General features: G+C 37.2%; 1 protein-coding gene across 7 annotated transcripts; it reads right to left on the minus strand.

Moving 5' to 3' along the window:
- Nucleotides 1–15,322: 15,322 nt before the first annotated feature.
- Nucleotides 15,323–21,412, minus strand: LOC106884351 (uncharacterized). 7 transcript variants are annotated; one of them, XM_014935690.3, is made up of 2 exons: nt 21,036–21,412; nt 15,323–17,273 (listed from the first exon to the last, which is right to left on the minus strand). In XM_014935690.3, exon 2 carries the CDS (start codon nt 16,515–16,517, stop codon nt 15,468–15,470), a length of 1,050 nt encoding a protein of 349 aa, XP_014791176.1. In that variant the 5' UTR covers nt 16,518–17,273; nt 21,036–21,412; the 3' UTR covers nt 15,323–15,467. The 7 variants fall into 7 exon arrangements, with proteins under 7 accessions (XP_014791176.1, XP_014791179.1, XP_089218771.1 ...); XM_014935693.3 differs by having other exon boundaries at nt 18,637–21,054; XM_089362645.1 differs by lacking the exon at nt 21,036–21,412 and adding an exon at nt 20,924–20,942.
- Nucleotides 21,413–22,249: the final 837 nt, after the last annotated feature.

A 22,249-nucleotide genomic window follows, 5' to 3' on the forward strand; every position in this document is an offset into this window, starting at 1 on the left:
CTCAAGTCTTGGTCATGTTTCGGTGCAAGAATGAGTGTGTGTTTAACAGACTTGTTTTGAAACCATGCAGTTTCAGGTTCAATCTTACTGCACAACACCTTGTCATCTACTATAGCTCCTGGCCAACCAATGCCTTGTGAGTGAATTTTGTTGACAGAGTCTGTGTGGAAGCTAATTGTGTGTGCGTGTGTTTGTCTTTTTCCCCATCACTGCTTGACAACCAGTGTTGCTTTGTTTATATCTCCATAACTTAGCAGTTTGACAAAAGAGACCAATAGAATAAATCCTTGTATTAACTCTTTAATGTTCAGATTATTCTGTCAAATGTAATGCTTATTTATTCACATTATTTAAAAATCATCCTGCATTATCTTGTAGCCTTGAGATTTTGATGTGATTGTTTATGTTTAAAATGACATTTTATGGTTGGTATGAGAAGCTAGATCTGGTCAGTTTGAACATAGAGCAAGTAGAGTATTTTAGTCAGATATGGCCAGTTTAAATGGTAAAGGACTAAAAACAAATTCTGGAGTTAATCTCGTTCATCATCGTTTAACATCCGCTTTCCATGCTAGCATGGGTTGGACGATTTGACTGAGGACTGGCAAGCCAGAAGGCTGTACCAGGCTCCAATCTGATCTGGCAGAGTTTCTACAGCTGGTTGCCCTTCCTAACGCCAACCACTCCGAGAGTGTAGTGGGTGCTTTTACGTGCCACTGGCATGAGGGCCAGTCACACGGTGCTGGCAATGGCCACGCTCAAAAAGGTGGCCTTTGCCAGTACTGTGTGACTGGCCCTGTTCAACTAAAACCCTTCAAGGTAGTGGCCCCAGTATGGTCACCATCCACTGACTGAAACAAAAGATAAAAGTTGTCACTGAGTACACTTTGCAAGAAATCACTTGAGTACTACCAGAATATGTTCCAATAATACCCATATTGATGATAATCAGTACTGTCACTCTAGCATCATCATCATCTAATATTGGCTTGAGATGAAAGCATGTCGTATACTTCTCTTAGAAGAATTGCAAACTTATTGGCTCTATATGCCATGGTGGATTTCTCTACATTACTGTTACCAGGCTGTCTATAAACATCGGTTTTCCAGGCCCACAACTTTAGTTGCATGCTCCTCTCCTTGAACATTGCTAATTTCATTGGTCACATTATCATACTTGTTTTTGTTTTTCTGATGGCGTCCATTTGGGCAATATCTGACCCATTCCACTCTGTGTCTTTTACTTTTCATTTCCAGGCTGGTTTCCACCACCTCAGCAGCATTTTCCATCCTTCATTTCACTTCTGTCAACACTACTGGCAGCAAGTTGGCAGAATCATTACTACATTGAATAAAATGCTTAGCAGTATTGATTTCAGGCTTTTTTTACATTTTCAGTTCAAATCCTGCTGAGATCAACATTGCCTTTCATCTCTTTGGTCTTTATAAAATAATGTGTCAATCAAATACTGAGAGTCAATATAATCAACTTGCCCCTCCTCTCAAAACTTCTGGCTTTGAACCTTGTAAAGTACCAATGTATTTTTGAGAAAGAATATTGTAATCTTGGTCACTTTTACACCTTAGGAACCAGGTAGTCAGCCTTATGAGTCCCAGGACTCAAGGAAAAAAAGAAGAACACTACTGGAAGGGTCATATGAATAATTGAGCCCATGTAATCACTTGTCATTATATGACAGTGGAATTTTGCTACCTTAAACTCCAATACTAAAAACAGCTGGAGTTTTACACACAAGCAATACACAGTTCATTTCCTGTAGCACATGGCAGCAGTGTCTCTATCCTGAATTTTATGCACCTGGAGCATGTACACACATCCTAACTCATACACACACTCCAGGTTTCTCACAATGGCTCAAAACATCTCATGGCATGGGCACAAGATCAAAGAGGAAATTTTTGGACATATTTCATCCATCTCTAATGCTGCTCAATGTAGGGTAGGTTTTTCTGATCACTGCTAGCATATTGAGCATCGGGCCATATGGGATGTTATATTTTGGAGACAGCCATGACCTAATAGAGGACAAAGCCCACTGAAGTACATTGATGTTATTAGCAGAGACATACAACATTAAATTGAGTATTTACCGAAACTATTAGAAGACAGAGATCTCAGTGTGGTGTGGTAAAATACATCTTGGTTGCAACTATTTGAAGAAGAGGAAGAAAATTAAGTGAAGCTTCTGACCTTGTTATGGTTAGAGATCATTGGTGAAAGTAGAATGGCCTGTGCTGAATATAACTCTCTTACATTGTACATGACTCCTTAGATAAATGAAAGATGTTAAGGAAACAATAATCAACTGTGAACCAGGCTCCATTCAGCAGACTTGAATTTTTGTTCTTCTGTAGAACAGCTAAAGCTGATTGTACTTCTGACCATTCAGAGATTGCTGTGGCTTAAAGAGCCAATGTTTATCTTTCATTTCTATGCAATAGGCAGGGTCCTGAGGCTAAAAAGTTTGTTTCTGGGTACAGTCCCACTGTATGCCACCTTGGGCAGGTGATTTTTAGCAAATCATCAATTTGATCTAAGCTTTGTGAGTAGAATCTTGTTGTCAGAAAAACCACATGTACACACATCCTCACTCATACGCACACTCAAATGTATATTCAGACTTGAATCTTAGGAAGTATTGAGCATATTTTTGAACATAGTCTTCATTGTTCTTTAACCCAAAGTATTTACGAATGAAGACTAAAGCTTTAATAAGTAGGAAACAAGACTGGGAATCCTGTTGTTATTAGGGAAACAGTAGCAATATTCTATGTTGGAAAAGAGCCAGTAGGCATTCACTATAGTGTACTTAATGTGCACAAGAGGTGTAGTGGAATCACAGGCAGGCTGACAGAGAAAACAAACTTTGTATCTTGACGCACAAGAGTAGTTAGTCAGAAAAGCATCAGTAAAATACATTTTTTTCAGTACTTTTAGAAGGCTTCATAGAAGTAGTTGATAACCTTTGTTACCTAGACAACCTAATCAGTAGTGGAAAGAATAGTAACCAGAAATAGGCTTTTTCTCTTTTATAATCTTGTATGAAAACCATTTAGTCATCCATCTACTTTAGTCTCACTCAGTAATATTTCCTTCTCTCCTACTACCAGTCAGTCAAGCACCTTTCAACATGAAACATTTATAATCTCAATATCATAATGGGACAAAAGTAGACAAATGAAATGCAAGTTGTTTTCTTAGAGGAATATTAAGGTGATGAGCTGGCACAATCATTAATGCCTCGGACAAAACGCATAGCTGCTTTTTTCCAACTCTTTAAATTAGTATTTTGAAGAGTATATTTTTCTTGATGGGGTCTGATCTCCTTCAGTGTTTGGATTGAATCTTGGTGGTTCTTCTCTAAATTATTAATATATTTTTCATTATAAAATTAAATTTCATCATCATCATCATCGTCGTTTAATGTCCGCTTTCCATGCTAGCATGGGTTGGACGATTTGACTGAGGACTGGTGAAACCAGATGGCTACACCAGGCTCCAATCTGATTTGGCAGAGTTTCTACAGCTGGATGCCCTTCCTAACGCCAACCACTCAGACAGTGTAGTGGGTGCTTTTTACGTGCCACTGGCACAAAGGCCAATCAGGCGGTACTGGCAACGGCCACACTCAAAATGGTGTATTTTATGTGCCACCCGCACAAGAGCCAGTCCAGGGGCACTGGCAACGATCTCGCTCAAAAGTCCTTACACATGCCGCGGGCACAAGTGCCAGAAAGGCGACGCTGGGCACAGGTGCCATCACAATTTTGCTTTCGCTTGTCCCAATAAGTCTTCGCAAGCTGAGTTTCGTGTCCAATGAGGGAGACGACGTTGGTATGGGTGCCAGACGTCAAATTTAACTCGATTTCGATTTCACTTATATAAATAATTTGTATATATGTACTAGCAGAAATACCCGGCGTTGCCCGAGTTAAAGAGAATAATGAAATCTAAAAACGCCGTCTAGACTACGCATCATCTTTATATATAGAGATGTATATACACACACGTACCCAAACACACGTATATATATGTATATCAATATAAATATATGATAGTCAATGACGTTTCGTAAAAGAAGGTGATCAAGTACATACTTTCTTGCTGTTGTGATTATAACACCTCATTGTAAACTATGTTCCTTGTTTTCCCTTGTGGAGCATATACAAATAGTTTTTTTGTTGCTGCCCACTCTTGAGCAGCCAACATACAGTTGTCCATGTGAGAAGCAGCTACAGACAGTGTTTGACCCTGATATTTGTTTATGGACATGGCAAAAGTCACACGAAGGGGGAATTGTAGTCTTCTGAATGTAAAAGGAATGTCTGCTCCTGATGGAGTAAGAGGAATTCTTGGAATAAAGACGTCATCCCCTTTTGCACATCCAGAAAGAATGGTAGCCTCGATAACGTGTGACATCATTTTCTAAATAATGCTCATCTGTTATGTTCGGGTTAAAATTTCATCAACATCAAAAATATATGAATTTTCATGGGAGTTATGGCCGTTATGCAAAGAATATAATTTCCAAATTTCATAAAGATCCATTCAGTACTTTTGACGTAGTTTTGGATAAGAAAACAAATGACTAATGTGTGTGTTTGTGTGCATGTGTATGTGTGTGTGATGGGTGTATATATGTATAGATATCTGTATGCATTTATATATGTATATATGTATATATGTGTACATATTACATGTACATCTATATATATATATATACATCTACACATATGTATACATATACATGTATGTATAGATCTATATATATATATACATATACGTGTACATCTATATGTATATATATACATCTCTCTCTCTCTCTCTCTCTCTCTTTCTTTCTCTCTCTCTCTCTCTTTCTTTCTCTCTCTCTCTTTCTCTCTCTCTCTCTCTTTCTCTCTCTCTCTTTCTCTCTCTCTTTCTCTCTCTCTCTCTCTGAAAGTATCTGTCATTACAGTATCGAAATGGTGTACATATACATGTATATGTATACATATACATCTCTCTCTCTCTCTCTTTCTGTCTTTCTCTTTCTCTCTCTGTGAAAGTATCTGTCACTACAGTATCGAAATGTGATTGTTTCAGTTAGTGGAATAGTTTCATTTTTAAAGTGAAAGTATTTGACATGAGTGTTTTTGTTTCACTTTTGACACGTAATACTTAGATAGTGGAGGAGATATTATGTTGCCGTGTGCTCGAACTCTGCAAGAAGTTAATAATTTTTTTTGACTAAAACACAACTGGAACCCTAAGTAAGGCATGTGTAAAATTTGAATGAAATTGGTTGCGTAGTTCTCGAGTTTTAGGGATTCACACAGACAGACAGACAGACAGACGGACAGACACACACACATTCTCATTTTTATATATATAGATTAACAATGTATATATATATATATCATTAATATATATGTATAAATAATTTGTATATATATATTAACAATGTATATATATATATCAATAATATATATATAGGCGTAGGAGTGGCTGTGTGGTAGGTAGCTTGCTTACCAACCACATGGTTCCGGGTTCAGTCCCACTGCGTGGCACCTTGGGCAAGTGTCTTCTACTATAGCCTCGGGCTGACCAAAGCCTTGTGAGTGGATTTGGTAGACGGAAACTGAAAGAAGCCCGTCGTATATATGTATATATATATATATATGTGTGTGTTTGTGTGTTTGTGCGTCTGTGTTTGTCTCCCCCCACCATCGCTTGACAACCGGTGCTGGTGTGTTTACGTCCTCGTAACTTAGCGGTTCGGCAAAAAGAGACCGATAGAATAAGTACTAGGCTTACAAAGAATAAGTCCTGGGGTCGATTTTCTCGACTAAAGGCGGTGCTCCAGCATGGCCACAATCAAATGACTGAAACAAGTAAAAAAAAAAAAAAAAAAAAAAAAAGATATATATATTAATAATATATATATATATATATCCCATGAGGAAACTTGGGATAGAAGAATGGCTAGTGAGAGCTGTGCGAGCCATGTACAGAGATGCGGCCAGTAAGGTGAGGGTTGGAAATGAGTACAGCAATGAATTCCGGGTAGAGGTAGGGGTCCACCAAGGTTCCGTCCTCAGCCCCCTATTATTTACCATAGTCCTCCAGGCAATCACAGAGGAGTTCAAGACAGGTTGCCCCTGGGAGCTCCTCTATGCTGATGACCTTGCCCTAATTGCGGAGTCACTATCAGAACTAGAGGAGAAGTTTCAGGTGTGGAAGCAAGGTCTAGAACTGAAGGGCCTTAGAGTCAACCTAGCTAAAACCAAAATCCTAATAAGTAGGAAGGTAGATAAAACACAAACCCCTTCAGGTAGATGGCCCTGCTCAGTATGTAGAAAAGGAGTAGGTAGTAACTCTATAAGATGTACCCGGTGCAAGCTATGGACACATAAGAGGTGCAGCAACATCAAAGGCAGGTTAACTAGCAAGTTAGTTTTTGTTTGTGGCAGATGTTCAGGTGCAATAAAGACTGCAAACAAACAGGAAACAACTTCTATCTCATTCCAGGGTGAAAAACTAGAGGTAGTCGATAGCTTCCGCTATCTGGGCGACCAAGTTAGTAGTGGGGGTGGGTGCGCTGAAAGTGTAGCTGCTAGAATAAGAATAGCCTGGGCAAAGTTTAGAGAGCTCTTACCCCTGCTGGCGACAAAGGGACTCTCACTCAGAGTAAAAGGCAGACTGTATGACGCATGCGTACGAACAACCATGCTACATGGCAGTGAAACATGGGCTGTAACTGCTGAGGACATACGTAAGCTCGCAAGGAATGAAGCCAGTATGCTCCGTTGGATGTGTAATGTCAATGTGAATACCCGTCAGAGTGTAAGTATCTTGAGAGAAAAGCTGAACATTAGAAGCATCAGTTGTGGCGTGCAAGAGAGACGATTGCGCTGGTATGGACATGTGGTGAGAATGGAGGAGGATAGCTGCGTGAAAAAGTGCCACACCCTAACAGTTGAGGGAACCCGTGGAAGAGGTAGGCCCAGGAAGACCTGGGCTGAGGTGGTGAGGCAAGACCTTCGTACATTGGGCCTCACCGAGGCGATGACTATGGACCGAGACCTTTGGAAATGGGCTGTGCGTGAGAAGACCCGGCAAGCCAAGTAAGATCGTTGCCAGTGCCCCTGGACTGGTTCTTGTGCGGGTGGCACATGAGATGCACCATTTTGAGCGTGGCCGTTGCCAGTACCGCCTGACTGGCTCCTGTAGGATTTTCGAGCGAGATCGTTGCCAGTGCCCCTGGACTGGCTTGTGCGGGTGGCACATAAAAGACACCATTTCGAGCGTGGCCGTTTTCGTGCGGGTGACACGTAAAAGCACCCACTACACTCTCTGAGTGGTTGGCGTTAGGAAGGGCATCCAGCTGTAGAAACTCTGCCAAATCAGACTGGAGCCTGGTGTTGCCATCCGGTTTCACCAGTCCTCAGTCAAATCGTCCAACCCATGCTAGCATGGAAAGCGGACGTTAAACGATGATGATGATGATGATGATATATATATATATATATATGAATAATATACAATGTATATATATATATATATATATATATATATTAATAATATATATAAATAATCATTATCATCATCATCATCGATTAACATCTGGTTTCCATGCTAGCATGGGTTGGACAATTTGACTGAGGACTGGCGAACCGGATGACTGCACCAGGCTTCAATCTGATTTGGCAGAGTTTCTACAGCTGGATGCCCTTCCTAACGCCAACCACTCTGAGAGTGTAGTGGGTGCTTTTACATGCCACTGGCACGAGGGCCAGTCTGGCGGTACTAGCAATGGTCACACTCAAATGGTGTTTTTTACGTGTCACCTGCACAGGAGTCAGTCCAGTGGCTCTGGCAATGACCTCACTCGAATATTTTGTTCATGTGCCACCAACACAAGTGCCAGTGAAGCGACGCTGGTAACAATCACACTCAAATGGTGCTTTTTACGTGCCACTGGCATGGAAACCAGACAGCTGCTCTGGCAGTGATCCCGCTCAGATGGTGCGGAGGCGCAGGAGTGGCTGTGTGGTAAGTAGCTTGCTTACCGACCACATGGTCCCGGGTTCAGTCCCACTGCGTGGCACCTTGGGTAAGTGTCTTCTACTATAGCCTCGGGCCGACCAAAGCCTTGTGAGTGGATTTGGTAGACGGAAACTGAAAGAAGCCCGTCATATATATCTATATATATATATGTGTGTGTTTGTGTTTGTCCTCCTAGCATTGCTTGACAACCGATGCTGGTGTGTTTGTGTCCCCATCACTTAGCGGTTCGGCAAAAGAGACCGATAGAATAAGTACTAGGCTTACAAAGAATAAGCCCCGGGGTCGATTTGCTCGACTAAAGGCGGTGCTCCAGCATGGCCGCAGTCAAATGACTGAAACAAGTAAAAGAGTATATATATATATATATATATATATATATATATATATATTTAAACAATATAATACATACATATATATATATATATATATATATATATATATATATATTTAAACAATATAATACATACATATATATATATATATATATATATACATACATACTAATGATATATATATATATATATATACATAGATATATAAATAATACATTTTTAAATCTCTCAGAGAGATTTATGCAGTAGTGATACGATAAAGTAGTTGTATGCTGTCAACTTAATGTGACAGTCCCATGAAGGGAATAATACTACTGCTATTTAACCCTAGGAAGCTGCACCGCTTCCTGTCGGCCTTGACACATTTCCTCCAGACTGATGACGAGCAAAGACTCAGAAACATGTCTCTGGATGCAGGCTTAGCTGGATGGAGGTGCTTGTCTCCTCCTTGTAAACATAAGGACACAGGAAATAAAGTGTCTTTTCAATCTGCCAGTATTTTAAGTATCTCTGCAGTGATTCCTGATGGGCCAGAGGCTTTCCCTGTCTTCATACCCTAAATTGCTTTATCTACCATAGTACCGTCAATTCAGATAGCTGGTCCCTCTGTTGGGTCGACATTTGGCAGACTCTCTTTCTCCCATTCATTCTCTTCATTTAGCAACCTTTCATAGTGGCATCTCCAAGTCTCTCTCTTTGCAGCCTCATTAACTGTAAGTGCACCATCATCCATGCAGACACATTTCTCTCCTATGATACTACAATTCTCTCTCATACACTGTCTTGGTCCTCACAATGCAGAACATTGGCAAATTTTTTCTTATCTGCTTCCCCTCTGGCTAAGTAAACCTGTCTCCTAGCTTCTCTTCTGGCAATCTGATACAATTCCCTGCAACCACCATTCTTCCAGTCCTTCCATGCCTGTTTCTTTTCCCTAATGGCCCTGTCAACTACATTGTTTCAACACCACGTTACCTTGAGTCGAGAGGGGACTTTGCACCATCCACAGATCTGATCAGTAGCCCTCAACAGGTTGTCTCATAAAAACCTCCTGTTGTCTTCCACATCATGTGATACTATATGCACCTCTATTTTCTCAAAAGCTTCAACTAATACATCTCTGAATCTCTGTCCACTCACAGGATCTTTAAGCTTCCAGACCCTTCTTCTACACGCTGGTCATCTTCTGGGCATCCATTTAGCCTTGATCCTGAAGTCACTAACTACTTATCTATGTTGTTGGGTGCATTCTTCACCTGGGAAGGTTTTGGCATTTATAAGCTGTAGAAACTCTGCCAAATCAGATTGGAGCCTGGTGTAGCCATCTGGTTCACCAGTCCTCAGTCAAATCGTCCGACCCATGCTAGCATGGAAAGCGGACGTTAAACGATGATGATGATGATGATGAAGTAGCCATCTTGCCCATTTCCTGTCTCCATCAGATTGGTAAGTGAATAGGTGACTGTTAGGTTTCCCGAAGTTAGCATTACAAGCCATAGGATCATTTGCATTGCAGAACTCTAGCAACCTGGTTCCCTCCTCATTGCGAGAACCAAAACCATAGCCTCCATGGAAGCCCACTGTATGTTGTCCAACATGCCCATTGAAGTCGCCAGCTACAAAGAGAAGGTCCCTGCCATTCATCGATGAGGTAGTCTGCAAGAGGGTGTCATAAAATCGGTTTTTCTGTTCATCAGGTTGCCCCAACTGAGGGGCATAGGCTGAGATAATGGTTGCTAAACCATGTTGCAGCATTAATCTAATCTTAAGTGTTCTATCACAGATTCTGACTGCCTTGATTACCTTATCAACCCATTTCTCTTCAGGAAGTATACCCACGCCCCCAACCCCGTCAGTGTTTCCTGCCCAGAAAATCTTATACCCATGTTCTTTGCCTGTGAGGAACCTAGCAGAACTTCCTCTCCACCTTACTTCTTGGATGCAGCACAAATCTATACGTCTCCGTTCAAGCATATGTATATACATATATATCTATGTATGTATACACGTGTATATATGTATATATATATAAAAAAGAGGTGAAGACCGAAATCCTTATATTTCATTTACTGTATATACATTCTGAGTTCACTGTAAGCCTGGTGCTTATTCTATCAGTATATTCTGCTGAACAGCTAAGTTACATATATATATATATATATATATATATATATATATATATATGTATGATATTTATGTATATATATATTTATATAAGTATATATATGTGTGCATATATATATATATGTGTGTATATATATATATATATGTGTATATATATATATAGGTTTTTATATGTATGTATATTTAGGTATACTAGCTGGACCAGTGAAAAATTCAGAGAAATTATGAAAAATGTAAGTATCTGCAAATTATGTGCTGTTGCCATGAGAAATGTTTCTATATTGTGACAGTTAAAGGCAGCGAGCTGGCAGAATCATTAGCACGCTGGCGAAATGCTTAGCTTTATTTCATGTCTTTACATTCTGAGTTCAAATTCTGCCGAGGTTGACTTTGCCTTTCATCCTTTTGGGGCTGATAAATTAAGTACCAGTTACATACTGGGGTCGATCTAAGTGACTACCCTTCTCCACACAAAAATTTCAACAGTGACAGAATATAGAAAGAAGTGTAAAACCGATAACTATATAATTCAATCAAAGTATCTCAGTTATGCAAACGTAAAGAGAATTACTATTTATCCTTAAAATACATCGTATGTATTCAGAGAACCCTCTTGGTGTAGTGGTACGGAACATTTTTCTCATATTCTTTTACTTGTTTCAGTCATATGACGGTGGCCATGCTGGAGTACCACCCTTTAGTTGAAAAAATTGAACCCTGGACTTATTCTCTGTAAGCCTGGTGCTTATTCTATCAGTATATTCTGCTGAACAGCTAAGTTACAGGGATGCAAACACACCAACACAACATCGGTTGTCAAGCAATGGTGGTGGGGGTACAAACACAGACACATTCATATATATGTGTGTGTGTGTGTATGTGTATCTTTTAATTTTTGCTTACTTATACACATCAACAAATGACCCAATTGAACAACTCTGTGTGGTTGTTCAATTTGCTAGAAATAACAGCCAAATCTCTCTCATACTATGCTCTTATTAGTATTAAGGAAAGGGAAAAAATAGATTTAATATTTTAAATTTTGTTCAGCTCTATGAATTTAATTTTTTTTTTAATGCTTTCATCAATTATTTGATACAAGAAAAAAGAAATTGGAAAAATTCTGACCAAAACAGAGAAATTGTAACTTAACAAAAATATAGAAAGAGAAAGAAAAAGTTGTATTCAAAATCCAAAAGATGTTCTTTAGCTGAGGTGTAATTTTATAATTAAAACAAATTCACAATTTAAATTTCAGAACATAAGACTTAACATGTTATTTGGTGTATGGCTGAAGTCAAATGAGTAGAAGACCTAAAACAAATGTGTGTGTGTGTGGTTGGGCCTTTAGTAGCCAGGAGTCAATTTCAGTTCAATCATAGAAAGGAATTCAGCCACTCCTGTTCACTCTCTCTTTCTCACTTCCTCTCTCCCTTGTTCCACACACATCAAATTTAGATATCTTAATTTTCCCATTGAGACTGTTGCTGCTTTGGTGAACCAGTAGGCATGGGTGTTGAGAAGTAGGTGGTGATTTCAAATCTCTTCCAGAAATTACAAGAGATCTAGTTAAAACTTTTTATTTAAGCAACAAAATTTCTTTTAACAATTTCTTTCATGTAGGTACGAAAAACAAACTAGCGTATTAATATTATTGATATATGTATGTATATATGTGTGTGTATAGAAAGAAGACTGTCATATATTTGTGTGTGTATGTGTGTTCGTACCCCCACCATTGTTTGTCAACCAATTTTGCTGTGTTTACATCTCCATTACTTAGCAGTTCGGCAAAAGACATAGAACGAATACTAGGCTTACAAAGAATAAACCCTGTGGTCGATTTTTTCGACCAAAGGTGGTGCTCCAGCATGGCTGCAGTCACATGACTGAAACAAGTAAAACAATAAAAAAACTATATCATTTAATCCTGAGCAAGGCCGGGTATCTCAGCTAGTAATATATATATATATATATATTAACATTTATATTTATATAAGGGCATTACTATACAATAACGCCTCACGCTATGAGGGACTCTAAGGTCAGACTACCATAAAAGGCACATTTTTACCGAACGCGAGGAAATGCAACTCTCAAAGCCAACCCCTTAAAAACAGACTAAATTATAGATCATGATTTCGTAGTTATTGTAGTATTATACAACCTCTATTCGTCAGTATAATATGGTCAAGAAAAATAGAAATAAACAGTGAATCAACATACCAAACGAACACCGTGTATCCAGCATAGCATATAGACGACTGTTCATCGCTATTTCCCTATGTAAGTGGTGGGAATTTCAAATTGCATCTCGGTAAATATGCTTTTTTCTCAGAATAAATTCAGTACTGAATATATTCTGGTAATATATTTAATTCAATAATAGGACGAATTCTTTTACAAGAATTTATCAAGTAGCTAGCGTGAAAAAAACCTCATAAGGGAAAAATTCATCATTTATTCCCGAAATATATATTTATATTTATATAAAGGGATTACTATACAATAATGCCTCACGCTATGAGGGACTCTAAGTTAAAAATGTGCTTTTTATGGTAGTCTGACCGTAGAGTCCCTCATGGCGTGAGGCATTATTGTATAGTAATGCCCTTATATAAATATAAATATATATTTTGGGAATAAATGATGGATTTTTTTCCCTTATGAGGTTTTTTCACGCTAGCTACTTGATAAATTCTTGTAAAAGAATTTGTCCTATTATTGAATTTATATATATTAACATATATATATATATATATATCTTAATAGTATACATATATATATATTAATAAAATACATATATATTGATAATATATATATATTAATGATATATGTATATGCTATTTATATGTGTGTGTGTGCCTGTGTGTGTATGTTTGTATCTGTGTTTGTCCCCTCACCATTGCTTGATGACCAATGTTGGTGTGTTTATGTGCCCGTAACTTAGCAGTTCGGCAAAAGAGACCAATAGAATAAGTACTAGGTTTACAAAGAATAAGTCCTGGGGTTGATTTGTTTGACTAAAGGCGGTGCTCCAGCATGGCCGCAGTCAAATGACTGAAACAAATAAAAGAAAAGAATATATATATATATATAAATATATATGTATGTGTGAGCTGGCAGAATTGTTAGCATGCTGGGCAAAATGTTTAGCAGCATTTTATCCATCTTTCAAATTCTGTTGAGGTCGACTTTCTCTTTCAAACTTTTGGGGTTGATAAAATAAGTACCACCTGTGCACTGGAGTCAATATAATCGATTGCCTCTCCCCTGAACTTGTTGACCTTATGCCAAAATTTGAAACTGATGTATATAACTAAGGGCCAGTCCTCCTCTGAGACCTGTATGCCTTAGCTTTAGGACCATTTGCTGTTATTTGACAGGTACTGCTATCCCAGGCCAGGGTGAACTTTGGAGTAGAGCTAACTAAAGGGTGACTCTACCCCAACCCACCCAAATTCATGGATTCTTAAAGTACAGCCTCACTATCAAATGCAGTTTGTCCTTTCAGCATCCAGATTATTGTCAAATGTAATGCTTACTTTTTCACTTTGTTTTGAAGTGATCATGTGTTATCTTGTAGCGTCAAGATTAATATGTGATTGGTTATTTTTAGATTGACATTGTAGAGTGGGTGTGAGAGGCCTGATCTGAATGGTTTGAACATAAAACAAGCAGACTATTTTGGACTGGTATGGCCAGTTTAATCATTTAGTATTTAAACCGGCCATATCTGGTCCAAATATTCTACTTATTTTATGTTCAAACTGGCCAGATCTGGCCTCTCACACCTATCTTACAATGTTATTCTAAAAATAAACAATCACATCATCAAAATCTTAAAGTTAGGATATAATGCATGATTAATTTAAACCAATGTGAATAAATAAGCATTACATCTGGCAGAATAATCTGAATGCTAAAGGATTAATGTCTTGATCAAGATAACCTCAAATCACATCTTACAATACATCCTAGGTACACTGGATCTGATGGGTAAACAAAATGATCAAACTGGAATGTCTTTTAATTGTAGGTTTGTTCAAGTAGGGTTGACAGGTGTTTATACAACAACAAAAGATGAAAACATTTATAATAACAAAAATACATGAAATAAACTATGGATGTCTGCAATGGAAACTAAATTGGCAGAGAAGTTTGATTATTTTAAAGATATCCTGAATATAACAATTATATCTGTAATTAGAGAAAATTAAACTACATGTTTGGTAAAGAACAGAACTTTATTGCTATCAGTTTTCTGTGGATTTTGAATGCATAAAATAAATATGGGAATATTTCCCAGTGTTGCCAGTTGCATAAAGAATGTATAGTTAAGTGGGGAACAGAAATAAGGTAGTATGCCAAACAATGTTCGCTCAATTAAAATTTTACCTGTAATAGTAACGAAGGAAGAACAATCATCAGCATTAATGATAATTCTTGTCAAGAAAATAAGGGAAATAATTCTGAAATCCTAAGATTATCGTTCATTGAAGGCATTTAATAATACTTAAAAATATCCATAGTTGTTACCATACTTACCAAAGATAATACTCCCACCCCATAGCATGTTCAAATTTTAATAAATTCAGATTTCAGAGTTATCTCTCTTTTTTCATCATAATAATTGTCATTAATACTAAGTGTGATTTTCTTTATTACAGAGATAATTTTAATTCAGCAATATTTATTTTTTATTTTGGTTCCTACAATAAGTATGTCAGCTCCCAATTAATTACTTATTTCCACTGATTACATCCATAGTAAAGTTTTACAAACAGAATTGAAATAGTGAATAAATGATTTTTAATTAATACCGAAATTTATATTGATGAATAGCCAATAAAATGATACACTTAACAGTAATTAAGATGACACATTCAAGTCCTAAATTCCTAAAAACTGAGAATAACAATCATGAGAAAAGAAGGAATTTATGGTTGATTAACACCACCAGATTCTGGTAGGTTGTACTGAAAAACTTGATCCTTGTTAGATGATGGGTTCACTTCAGCCAAGTTTGGCATCATATGTGCTTTCTCATGACACTGTAGGATTGATTTTTGAGGGAAGACTTTTCCACAGACATTACATTCAAAGATTTTTTTGTTGCCATGTGTGCGTTTATGAGTCTTGAGATTGCCTTTCTGGGAGAAATTCTTCCCGCATATATCACAGGAGAACGGTTTCTCACCTGTGTGAGTTCTGATGTGACTGAGTAAGTTAATTCTTTGTGCAAATGCTTTGTCACATAAGGTGCAGACAAATGGCTTGTGACATGCATGTGTGTGCTCATGGTTACGAAGGTGTGCACGTTGGCTGAATGCTTTTGAACAATGGGAACATTGAAAAGGTCGCTCTCCAGAGTGTGTCCTTATATGGTTACTAAGATGGTCCTTCTGGCTGAATGCTTTTGGACAGGTAGGACATTTAAAAGGTCGTTCCCCTGTATGGGTGCGCTCATGTACTTTGAGATGAGCTTTTTGGCTAAAAGACTTAAGACAAACTAAACATGTATAAGGGCGATCACCTGTGTGTGTCCTCTCATGGCTGCGCAAATGTGCTTTCTGAGCAAACACTTTCTGGCAGTAGACACAACTATGATGCTGTTGCCGGTCACCACTTCCGGAATATGCACTGTGTTCATGATTTTGAAGGTTGGCTCGCCGACTAAAGCTTTTGCGGCAAATTTCACACTTGTAAGGTTTGCTGCTGTGACTTGCGACCTTGGCAGAAGTTTGTGACTCCGGTGCATTTAAATGTTCACGGTTACTCCGACACTGGTAGCCACCCTTGACTGAATTGTTTAAATAATGAGGGCAAGTGGGTTCATGGTGATGGTGGTGATGGTGGTGGTGGTGGTGACGGTAGCGTGAGTGATTGTTATCTTCAGGTTGTTGAAATGGCTTGTTGTTGACGTCATATCTGTATTGGTTATCCACAGAAGATGAACTTGGATAAACAGGTTGCATGTGAAACATCATAATTATAAGTATGCCAAGGGCTTCGTTTAAAACAGAAGGAATATCTCATTCCATAGCAGTCATGGTGTTGCAAACAAAACGAATTCTTTTAAAATTTTGTCAATTCTTAAATCATCACCTTAAACACCTACTGTTAATAATTCTTGACAATTCAAATACTTGGCTCTTAGAGGAAAGTTTGGACAAGCTGTAAGGATTCTTTATGTTTGATCATTGCATGCAAACAGTTATGATATCTCGGGATCATTGGAAGAATTAATGACTTTTGAATAATTTATAAATATATATATGTGCATATATAATTTTTTTACACTGATTATATTTGTCTTAAATACTGTAGAACCCCATGTATTATATGTAGTTTATCATCAAAACCAGTATTAAAATTAGAGGTGTACATAATGCAAAGTACTCATAAAAATAGAGGTGTATATGAATATGTTGCTCAAATAATTTTCAAGTAATCACAAGGTTTTTAAGACAATTTAGGTCCTGAAAATTAAGGTATGTACAATATACACATTATACACAAACTTTATACTTAGTCAAATATAGTCTAGTAAATAATTTTTTCCTGCATATCAATAATTTAGGTGTTATAGCATTAAAAGTCTATTGCGTTGTGAGCTAGTTAGATCTGTTAAGTACAGTCTTCATATAGTGTGTGACTTTGGCATCTCAACAAGATGTGGTCAAGAAAAGCAAATAAGACTCTTCTAGTTTTCTGTTTCAGTTACCATTCTGATCTTCATACATCTACAAAGATACAAAGAATTAATCCAACACAAGAAAACATGAAAGGCAACAATATATAACACAAACAATATATAAATTTGAAGTATTAGTAGTAGTAGAAGAAAAAGAAAAGCTCATAGTCATTTCTGATTGAGCAGACCAACGATATACCAGCCATAACCAGAAACACTATATAGCTTAATGTGCTCTTCCTTTTTACAGGTAGCAGGGAGTGATTTGAGATTTGGTTACTATTTCTAGCAGCTTGAACAACTATGTAGATGCTCTCTCATTCTCTATAAAACCTAGTATAGTAGCAATAGTTTAGCCCTACATCAGGCCCTGTTGAAATAGTCTTATGATTGAAGATATTTCATCCTTGACCATCAAGTCTTTTATTTCCCAAGAAGCCTCTATGTAACTGCTTGATCTGCTAGAAACAGGCACCACAAAAATAAGACGTGAGATTTATATGAAAGGAAAAATGTGTGACAATGGGTGACAATACAGCAGCAAGTGTTCTAAGGTTGTATTTTCCTTCTAATGCAGGGATTAGCTTTGCAGGGCCCCATGACAGACTCCTCTATTCTGCCCTGCGCTCTACATCCTTACCCAAGTAACTCCAGTTACTCTCGTTTCCTTCAGGTATATTTTCATTGATCTTCCCTTTCCTTCCTCATGTTGAGGATGTGAGATGTTTAAGTGCAATCATAGCTCCTTGATTAAGAAGTTTATTTCACAACCATGTGGTTATGAGTTCAATCTCATTGAGTAGCACCTTGGACAATTGTCTTCCTTCAACTGTAAACTTAGATTGCCCAGTATCTTGGAGAGCTCTAAGTATCTCCACCTGGGTAGCTCTAAGGCTTGGACATAACTGAAGGAAGGACACCGTTTATTAAGGAAATAAGCTTCTTAGATTCACGACAGCACGTTTTGTTACCGTATTTCTGTTGAAGTATACTGCCTTTGTTTGAATCAATTTTGAAAATATTGAAGAATTTAATCAAATAACAGTCATTGTTAAGCTGGTATATGGAACATAAATTAAGATGAAATTTTGGTGGAAAGTTTTAACAGTAAGTTTGTGTTATAGAACCAGTGGCAGTTTCAGGTGTTTTGGCATCAAAAGAATTAAAGATATCAAAACCCAAATGATTAAATCAGCAGGGAAATTGTAACGGGGTGGTGATGGTGCTAGAGGTAAGCAGGTTGTTGCTCACCAGTAGGTCAATCCTGATGAAAGACCTAAGATTAAAGGCATTCTTGTCTTTGTAGGGGTACCTAAGACTACATTATGCAATGTGACTTTTTTTTTAAGACAGGACATAATGTGATTAGAGGGAGGTTTAACTGATATTTCTAATGACTACAGACATGTTACCTTGTTTGAGGTTTTGATGAAGATGCTCGTTAATTTAGCAATGTTGATGAAGGCAATGAATATTAAGCTTATTCCTAAAGACTGGAAGAGGAGGAGGAGGATAGGGTGGGTTGTATATGTTGTTGGAAGGGAACTGATGAAATGAGAAGTGAAATGAATAAAATATGAAAGTAGTGTGTGTATGTGTGGAGGAGGTTCAGGTGCGGACAACATTTGTAGTAAATGAAGAAAGAGGAGTGGGAGGAGAAAGAGGAGGTTTTCAATAATCAATTTAAAATTACACTACAACAAAATATTTAAAATTAAAATATTTAGAATGCATTCCTCCTTTTAGAACTAAATACCCTAGTCAATAGAGAGACACTATAAAAGACCGGAGGTAGTTAAGTAGATAGAATAGAGGGGTTGGACAGTACCAAAGAGGATAACACTAATTGGTTAGAGATATGGCGGAATATAGTGAGAGAGAGAGAGAATTACAAGGAAAGGGTATTTAGAACAAGGAAATTGGAAGGATACAGGGGAAAGTGTAAGAGAAATGAGAAAAAGGAGAATTTTGTAAACTTGTTCAACCCATCCATGGAACAAAAGTGTAGTGATAGAGTATTAAAAGAGATAAATTGGGTGTTCGTGTTTTGGGGCTATTTCATTATTATTGAGTAAAGTTTATAGAGCTGAATTCTGCGGAGCTGGCCATTAATGGCGAGATGTTACATGTTTAATTTACCTGCATGTTCCATTGTACATCAACAAACGGAAGGGCGCTGGGGGAAGGAGATGGGTTATTTTGGCAAAACAGCAGCACTAAAATAAAATGTTATGTGGTACGTAGGACAGTAGATTGAGTAAATCAGAGGTATTAAAACCGTAACCGTCCAATATTTTAGGGAAGTATCTAAGATAACATTATGTGGAATGTCCATAGGATGTAATACAGATTTGGCTGCTATTTCTACGTGAGTGAGCAGACATGTTCGTCCAGGACAATAGAGTTATCAAGACGTGATAGGGAAGAACATTCTTAGATGTTCCATGATTTGAGTGAACGATACCATATCTGATCTCCATCACGATTATTTGAAACCAAATATATAGAAAGTGGAATGGTAACCACTCCTAACAGAAATAGGCATCAAAAACTGCAAAGACGAACATAACAGGAAAACAAAGTGAAGACGGAATACTATTGTTCCTAAGCCTAAGAAACAAATCAGGCATAAACTCGACAATTATTGATGGAATAAAAAAATTTTCTCTCGGTTTATATTTTATCTTCTTAGAATTTATGTTGTGAATATCTTGTTCTGGCTGTAAACAAGCTAATTCAAAACTCCAGTCTTCGATCATGCATTAATATCATTACTAAGTGAAGAAACCTTTTTCGGGTGAAAATATTCTTTTTTGTAATTACCGGACATTTATTTTTCAATATTACGGTAATTTGCTACTGTAATGTAAAATGAAGATAATATTGTCGTTTAGCTCTGGTCAAACTGTCGACAATACATGTTCAGCACCATTCGACCTGTGACGATCTTTCTTTCTACGAATATCTAAGACTAGGTTTTCCAAGGTGCCCCCCTCTGTTTTCAAGACAGATAGAGTCTGATTCAAGAGCTTGCTGTTATTTCTAACAGTGCAACCTACCATGCGAAGGTAAACATCGGTTCTGAGGAGAAAGCGATTGAAGTAGAATGTGCAATATTGGAGTAAACAGATGAAAGAGGAATAGATTGAATTGCAACGACAAAGAATTGTGCTTCGCTCTATCTATTTGTATATCGGACGAGTGTTTTGGCGTGGACATGAAAGAAACACACGTGTGTGTATGTACAAGATTAGTGGCTCAGTTTATTTGTATGTCGGATATGTGGAAGGAAAAAGTGATTATAGATGCATGGTGTTTCATTGTCGACTTCGATTTTGAAAAAGAGGGAGAAAAAACAAAATTGATGTTTCACTGAGTCGTTAGACGGGACATGACGGGGAGGGAGACTGATGTGTATAACATTGGCTGTTCACTGTAGATTAGTTATATCTGACATGAATGGAGGGAAAGCATAGTTGTGTGTATATATAAAGATTACTGATGTTTCATTATCGACTTCAATCTGGAACAGAATAAAGGGAGAAAAAAAAATATATAAAAATAACGTTTCCACTACATAGGGTCATATATGGGACATGAAGGTGGGGAGAATATGTACAAAACATTGATGTTTCACTGTAGACTTGTAAAGGGCGGGAAAGAATATATCTAAGAAGTGAAGCAAGCACTAACACACACACTAGGAAATAATTGCTGATCCATTGTAGACTTGATATATCAGACATGAAGGGTGGGAGAATGTTTGATTATTTTTCAGTTGATCGAAAGTAAGAGATGATGATGGACTTACATTCCAGCCTCCACTTAACGAGAGAACTGTGAATCTGCTGCGGCCATAGGTTGCTTCCCTTTGTTAAAATTACCATGGCCGACCTACTTTCCTCTATTCTCATTTGTGAGAAACACTTGAACAATGACTAGAATTTTTTTTTATCCCGGTTACATTTCCAACAGAAATATTTAGTTTGATAGGTTACTCTGTGTGTGTGTGTGTATATATATAGTTAATACACATACACTATGTAATAAGAATATAATTTATATATTTCTTTATCAAAAATCTGCAAATAAAAGAAATATAAAAATTTTGGTAATAATCTCCATCCCTCCACCTAAACAATTCCAAAACCTCCTTCCCTCCATAATTAAGATTTTGTTTTTATATCTCCCAATTATACTTTTTTTTTTATTAGTTTGTTTCTAGAAATATATAATTATTTTTGAAAACCAAATATTTTTTTCATAAATGAACGACTTTTTATTATGATCATATAATAAATAGAATTTAGTTAGAGAATTTAAATAATCCATCAATGAATTTCTCTTCAGAAATAAAATCTATTCAAGTTGGGAGGGGGAAGACAAAAAGACAAATATGCTCCGGTTTTTCTCGTCGTTATCGTCAATTTTCGTCAATAATTTCATAATTTATTTTCATTTAACTAATACAAAATGGAGTTTGAAATTTACTTTCAAAATGAACTGAAAACAAATTTTGAAAAACAAAATTAATATAGTATGACATTAGATTTAGTAAAACATGATTTGGATTCCTTTCTCTCTTTCTGCAGCCAAAATATAAAAAAAAGCCAATGTGATCGAGCTGTTCAGTCTATCGAGATCTTAGAAAGAAAATACGCTTAACATCGATTAGTTTATCCAATTTTAATACAGTTTAGTGGTTAATTAATTTTATAATAATGCGGTGAGATTAATTTTATAATAAAAAGGCGAGATTGGCTTGTATAGATTGAAATAGAATGAGACTTGCGGTGTAAAAAATAATTACGAAATAATATCTTATGCAAATTGTTCGCTTTTCTACCTGTGTCAAAAATATTGATTTCTATCTTGGTTGGGTAACATACCGGTATAGGAAAGGTTATGGGTAATGGAATCAACCTTAAACCTGCGTTTAAAACGGGTATTCATGTATGGGAATTGGCAGAATCGGTAGACCAACGGATAAATGCCTAATGGTATCTAACTACGGCCCTTTACGTT

Source organism: Octopus bimaculoides, chromosome 14 (genome assembly GCF_046866305.1).
Source record: "Octopus bimaculoides isolate indiv1 chromosome 14, ASM4686630v1, whole genome shotgun sequence".
NCBI classification, from domain to species: Eukaryota; Metazoa; Mollusca; class Cephalopoda; order Octopoda; family Octopodidae; genus Octopus; species Octopus bimaculoides.

Bases quoted from the DNA above. Each gene is read 5' to 3' on its own strand.
- LOC106884351 (XM_014935690.3), bottom strand. From the start codon at position 16,517: ATGATGTTTCACATGCAACCTGTTTATCCAAGTTCATCTTCTGTGGAT.